A 7,371-nucleotide genomic window follows, 5' to 3' on the forward strand; every position below is an offset into this window, starting at 1 on the left:
TCTGTGTAAAGTATGAGTTAGCTTTGGTTTAGCAGTCCTCCGTTCTCTTCTGTCTTATAGCAGTTTATATTTTTGTGCGTTTTAGTGTTCCATTCGTTCAACTTGGTTTTGCTACATTTGTATTGCCTGTCTGATAGTTGCCATATAGTCTGGTATGAACTGTCATCCCTGTGTTTAATTTGGTTTTGGTCACGATTATGACAGTGCATATTTCTAGTTACTGATTCAGATTTCCCCTGGATGGTTGGTTTGGTAGTTCAACGTCTTGAAATATGATACTTGCGCAATATTATTGTGCAGACTTGAGATGATGGGTATTCTATCTTTTTAAACGATTAATTAGTCCATCATGCTTAGTCTTAAGATTACACTGCTTGTGTTTTTTCCATGCTACCATGCCTAGTCCAAAATTTGCATTGTTTTTGAATGAAATTTAGACACTTTGTTGATTTCCATATGCTACTGTAAAACGTTGATGTACTCTGTTTGAGCTGGGAAAAGAGTTCTCGCACTACAAGCGATTTCCATTTGGCTCGGTCTATGCATAGACATTATAGTGTACTTAGTATAATCTTTTACTTTCTTGTTTTCTCATTAAATCTTATTAGATATTTCGAGGGTCTCTCTTTAATGACTTCATCTCGTCCATTTATTTTTCATATCCAAATCGGCTTCTTATTCTAATCTTTTCTTTTCTTTGTTTGCATGAACACCGGAGCCGAAGAGTCACTTTGGGACTCAACGATACCGCCATTATAAGGAGCCTATACGCCCCTGCTATTCCTTGACTTCGCATTGTTTGAACAGCGAATTATACGAGACATGCGGTCCTTCTATCTAAGCCGGATATGGCTATGGGTCGTCACATTCATTTTACTTGTTTTCACTTTAATTATGTTGGAATGACTTTTATCTTGAATTATATGTTTTCCGTTAGAAGAGACTAACGATATAAAGAACATAGGGGTTGCCTTGTTATTCGTTACCATTCCTTAGTAAAACAGTCCGTGTGAGAGATGCAGAGTTGATAAAATAGCAATAACAACAATAGCTACAAACACTTATGAAAAGTGGACAAATATCAAGGAGCCCAAGCTTTGATGGGATAGGAATAAAAGGATGCAGAAGTTTTTTTTTTTTAAAAAAAATAAGTACTGTACGTTAAGGAACAAAAGAAACTAGAAATTAAACAAAGGTTCAAGCTCAATTAGTCGTTTTGAAGAAGAAATCAACGTGGGTATTTATCTGTGAGGGATTAGAAGGATTAGCATACCCAACGAAGAAAGAAGTTTATCCACAAGGAGTTAAAACCTCACAATACATTTTAATCCTTGCCTTTCACTTTTAAAAACATTAATTTTCATTCGTCTTAGTTTAAATCGATTACCTTATAGGTTAATACAAATTTTTTTTACAACTTACACTTAGCCTAATTAAATTTGAGTCCGGTCGGTTAACCATTGTTAATGGGTCTTAAAGGGTGCCTAATACCTTCCCTTTAGACTAATTGAACCCTTACCTAGAATCTTAAGTTTCGCAGACCTTAAACAGGGTTAACTTTAGAACATAACTTTAATAAACTTTAGGTGTCCTAATTCACCATAAAATAATTAGGTGACGACTCCTTAAAAACAACAAAACAGGAATCTCCAATATGTCGTATTTTTAATTTAATCCCGGTTAAAATGGGGTATGACATCATGCATATATATGACAATTATATTATTAAGGATAAAATAAAAAGTTTGGAAGTTAAAATTATTTTTACGTATCGAAAAGTGAAATTTGTTTTGGGACAAAAAAATATTTCTTGGAAAAAAAGTATATTTTGAGAATGATTAGTCTATTCATATTAGAAATGTAAATTATACTTTTTTAAAGAGAAAACAAGTTTTAATGAGAATTATTTTTTCCACAATATTTATGCTAGATTGTTAAATGGGAGAATACCATAAAAAGTAGAAAAGTTAAAAGGAAAGGAGAAAGGCAAATGTAACTCCCCAAAAATAAAAGTAGAATGTATTCTAAGAGTAAAGGAAGGAGAAACAAAAATATATAAAAACTAAATAAGGGAGGAATATTCATGGGAAAAAACACAAAAGAAAATTAATATATTTTAGCTGCTTTTACGGTTCAAAAATTGGAGTTAAAAATAGGTAGAAATAAATAATATAATCTAAATAATATAATCTAAAGCTTGAAACATAGAAAATTTGGTATATGTAGAAGAGAGATGCTTCTAATGTTATTTTTATTAATCAGGACAAAAGTATTTAAATTCTATTGAGTTCATGCAACATAAAATTTAATTGAAATAAGAAAAAAATAACATTTCCTTTAATATATATATATAATATTGTAATAATTAGGAACTGCATCAGAGTAGTCAAAACATAAATGAATCCTTCTGAAATCTAAATTGTCGGGCCCGTGCACGGTTGTTCCTTCCTCTAGTACAAAAATAAACATAGTGGTTTCAACGATGCAAAATGATTTTAGAAGATCAAAACTCTTAGGCATTTCAAATTACCAAAACAAAATTAAAATTCAAAATTTGATCTATTTGGATTCAGTTATTTTGAATTAACATAAAGAAAAGAATTACCATAATTCGTCCATGCCTACAGATTAGTCGACATTTTTGCAAATTTTCCGAACGGAAGCTCTTATTTTCATTTCAACACTAAGCAAAATCTTTAGATTATTTTATTTTTAGCACTCCAAATATTAGAAAATAATTATTTTCTAAATTAAATAAGATATTTATAACTGCGCTTCGCGCGGATAATTTTACTAGTTATTATATAAAAATAAGGTCAAGATGAGAAAAAAATAAGGTAATGACGCGATCACACTAAATCGAGTTATATAAAATAACACTTCTCATTGTTACATAACAACAAATTTAATAATACGATACAATAAAATTTAATAACAGTCAAAACAAATATTATATTTAAAGAAATAATACAATAGAATAGCTTCACACTAAAATTTCCTCTCCTAAATCGTCTAGTCGTATGACCGTTTGCGATATTCTTACAATACGAAACGCACGCACCACGTACAAAAGGAAAGAGATGCAACCGATGGCACAAACAGTAACGGCGAGACCAATTGAATGTGCTAAAGCAGCATACATACCGGTTACAAATGCAATTACAACGGCTGACATTGCCAAAAGCTGCAAAAGAATTGCGACATTAGCAAACTTACTCATAGCTCCCACTGTATCTTCAGACACTGTATCTTCAGACGAATATTTATTAATTAATGCCATGATAAAGTAGCTGACTACAGCTCCTGCGGAGCATGAAAATGCGATGGCATCCGAAACAACAAATGCACGGAATGCTGTTTTACTTATCAGAATCGCCATCCCTTTATTAGAACTATTGGGATCGCTCTCAAAACCTCCCGGCAACGTGAAACCAGCTGCGAAGGTGATTGTCATTAGTAAAGTGGCGACAACTAGATGAATTTGAGCTATCTCCATTATAAATTTGCGTTCATTTTTCCAATATTCATTAGCGGCCCACTTCGTTTGATGTCTGCGCCACGTCTTCAATGCCTCTTCCTCCTGCGATTTTATCTTGAAGCCACGTCGTCCAAATTGACCAAGACGAAAAGGGTACAGGTTATCGTACTCCTCCTGTCATCACCAGCTAGTTGAGTTTATATATAGTCGAACAACATGTAACTTGTTCAGCAGGACCACTAATATCAAGTAAAAGTAAATTCAAGAAAGATATATAGAGGAAGAACTAGATTGCAGTTTTGCTTGTATCCTTTCAATAATATGTGTTTCAACACCACAACTTAGGTGTCAAATAGGTGGGTTGAGTTGAACTTGACGGGTCAAAATAGACTAAGTTAACAAGTGACACCGCCCAAAACTTACTTGGGTTAAAATGGGTTCGGCTGAAATGGACTAAATAATGGTTCATGATCAAACCTACCCAACTCTTACTAAGCTCTCGCTTGGCGATAGATTTTGGAAGCATATTTTGAAGATTTGTTTTCAGATATTTGTTTGGCCATAAAATTTTGACAGATTTTGAAAACAAATCTTCAAATCCCAAATTCTTGCTCAAACCTGTTTTTGGACCAAGATCTATGTTTTGGCCTTTCCAAATTTTTTAAAAACTACCCCAAACTTTTGTATTTTATAAAAAGTCTCATCTATTTATGACTCAACTAATTCTATCTACCATGTTCGTCCATTAAAAGATATATTTACCATGTTTTCACAATTAAAACAATCTCTTCTATAAAGTGAACGAGTTAAGCTGTGCCCAAATAGTAGAAGAAGAAACCCTAGAAAAAATTGCTCCGCCAACTGTAGAAATCCGTAAGATAAAAATGAATCTTTGTATTGTAATTTGAATTGTAGTAGCTAGTAAGTATGTTATCAACACAAACGTAATTAAAATATCATGTTCTGCATAATTTGGGATTAGCAAGTATGTATTATTTTGTATGATTGAGTATTCTTGATAGTTTTTAGAACCTATGGGTATAATTAATATTTCATATTTTCCAAAACAAAAAGTGAAATATGTTTTGAAAAATTATGGCCAAACACATTTTCAAAACTTGACTCAAATCAAAATTTTCAAATGTTTTTGTGGAATCTATGGCCAAACGCTAGCTAAGTTTACCTAATAATTTCTTTTTCTTTTTTATGGGTATATATAACGTATCAAATTGAAAAAAAAAAACTCTTTTTAAAATTATTTTGACAAAGTTTCTCATGGGTCAATTTGAGCTACATATCAACTCAGCTTTTAGATGAACTGAATTGGATGAGTCAAAATAGGTTGAGTTAATAAATGAATGAGTCATTAACCCGCTCAAACTTGAACGGGTTAGACAGATCATGTTTTTATGAGCTAATTTTGTCATATATCAAGAACTGCTAGGAATCCCATAAAAAATAATTGGTCTTATATAAGTGTAGCTATAGCCAAGGATGGTTCAAAGCTCTCAAAGATTGCTTTATTGCAGTTTTAAAATTGGCACATCAGCTAGATTTGAAATGAATCCTGCCAAGCCATATTTGATTATATTAGAGCGTTGGAGAGTCGTCATCTCATTTAAGTTTAAGTTTAATCTTAGATAAAATGGTTACACACTTCAACATAGTGTCATTGGGATAGGTAGAGGTTGAATTCGAGTGTCAACACATTTACCCGTTATCAAAAAAATAATTTAGATGATAAGAATATTCAATAAATTTCAAGATTCACAAAAAATAGTATAAATCAACATAGCTAATGATACAATAAAGATACAATAAATTGTAAGGACTTGAGAAAATTAGTAGTAAAAAAACTGTTGGACTCCCAAATAGTAAGACCTTCACATAAAATTGGATGGAGGGAGTAATCAAGTGTCTGCAGGTGCTTACCTCCGATTTTGATTTCTCTGTGACTGCGCGAGAAAGTATGTCAAGCGGAGTTTGGTTATCTTTGTTAAATGTCATTTTCTTTGCTTTGGGATGGTATCTTAACTCATCAGGCACATACTTCCTCCTTGTAAACTCACGCGGAAGAATTTTGTCCTTATTTATGTACTTTCCAAAGGCAAGCAAATGCATAGGAGTGTTGCCATCATTATCAGGCTCATCGACAAGGCTACCCCAATTTTGGGACTTCAACAATTCAAGAAGTAAGTTTGCTTTTTCGTTCATTACGGCTACATGAAGAGCATTTTGGCCCCTGCTGTTAAGCATTTCCCAGCAATCAGGGCAGTGTTGTAATAGCTCACTTAGCACGTTTTCATAACCTTCACTGGCTGCAATGTGAATTGCTGTCGTCCAGTCATTTTCACTGCCTGCTCGAAGGTAGGCTAAGGAATTCTTCCATCCAAGAATATCAGAAACTACTCCTGTCAATCCTAGTTTAACAGCATAATGCAGAGGATTCCAACCCCATTTGTCTGGTTCCTCACATAAAGAATTGTTCCATTGCCATAGTAATCTTGCGCAATCTAGATGTGTCAAATATTATGATGATAAGGGGTCAATTCATCTACACTCTTGAAATATTCATGCATACACATATAGGTTCACAAGTAGTATGAAAGTTATGAAATCATTCAAAAAGACCTTAGCTTCACATTATTATTTTTTTCTTAAAAAATAATCTTTTCTTCCTGTTCGGTTAGTTCTAATTTGAATTTTGGGAGTCAATTAAAGGGAATGTGTACTCATCATCAGGACTCTTATTCAGATTATCTCACATAGTTAATCCTAATTTATGTAGATGATATTATGGGCAAATCAAACAGAAGCTAGATGTTAATACAAAGTAACAAAAACTACTTACCCGAGTGTTCGAGAACAACTGCTGCGTGCAGAGGTGTTCGACCAAATGGACCTGCAGCATAATTTGGGTTCTTGCATGATTTCAAAATTTCACGTAGAATAACACAAAAACCAGACTCCGCTGCCAGATAAAGTGGTGTCTCCCCTGCCTTGTTGGCCGGATATTCATATTCAGGATCCTCTTCTTTCTCCAAGATGATCTTGACAACATCAAAGTGTCCACTCCTTACAGCCTTGTGCAGGGCCGTATCTCCATTCTCATTTGTCATCCTCACGAGTGTCTCCTTATAATTCTCCTCACTAGCTATGCTAAGTAGCACGCGGACTACTTCAGTGTGGCCTTCATTAGCTGCTATGTGAAGTGCACTCTCATTTCTCTGATTCTGATGGCATAACAACGCCGGAATAATCTTAAGGACTTCTCCCACGAAATGGGAGTGGCCGTAAAGGGCTGCCACGTGGAGGACAGTATTTCCCTTTGGAGTGACTTGGTACCCATTTTCTTCATCCCTTTTCAGATATTCAACAAGTGAAAGATCACCATCACTGGTAATGCCTTTCACAGCAACTTTGTACAAGGTTGGATCCATTTTCTTTCTTTTTTTTATTATTATGGATTTTGGTATTTATCAAAAATTTCCCAAATTATGATCTTGTGAGTCCTTTACTTCCTCTGGATCAAATATTATATAGAATAACACACAGATTTTTGCCTTTGATAAAAAAAGAAAGGTACTTGTTCTTTTCTTTAATTGGAAGCAAGGAATTTGTAAAAATGTTTTTTTTTTAATTTCCTATTCATTTTCCGGTACCGGTATTGTGGCCCCAACTAATCTAAATTCGCGCCACGTAAGGCCCATCTAAGAGGGATACACTCCGTAATGGGATTGTTTCCATATCCAAAGCTCGAACACGAGAACTCTCAACATGAATAAAAACAACTACTAATTAACCTCCTAAAACCAAAATATTAATCAGTAGTACTTATAGTCTTAAGATTTACCTTTTCTTATGACTCATTTTTTTCAACACAAACAAGACTA

The 7,371-nt window shown here is 33.8% G+C and overlaps 1 protein-coding gene across 1 annotated transcript; it reads right to left on the bottom strand.

Annotated features, from left to right (window-relative positions):
- Positions 1 to 2,839: 2,839 nt before the first annotated feature.
- On the bottom strand, positions 2,840 to 6,988 carry LOC132640036 (protein ACCELERATED CELL DEATH 6-like). The gene is made up of 3 exons (XM_060356445.1): positions 6,330 to 6,988; positions 5,411 to 5,991; positions 2,840 to 3,652 (listed from the first exon to the last, which is right to left on the bottom strand). The coding sequence occupies exons 1-3, from the start codon at positions 6,916 to 6,918 to the stop codon at positions 2,984 to 2,986; spliced, it is 1,839 nt and encodes a 612-aa protein (XP_060212428.1). The 5' UTR covers positions 6,919 to 6,988; the 3' UTR covers positions 2,840 to 2,983.
- Between the last annotated feature and the right edge of the window lie 383 nt (positions 6,989 to 7,371).

This window comes from Lycium barbarum, chromosome 5 (genome assembly GCF_019175385.1).
Source record: "Lycium barbarum isolate Lr01 chromosome 5, ASM1917538v2, whole genome shotgun sequence".
Taxonomy (NCBI): Eukaryota; Viridiplantae; Streptophyta; class Magnoliopsida; order Solanales; family Solanaceae; genus Lycium; species Lycium barbarum.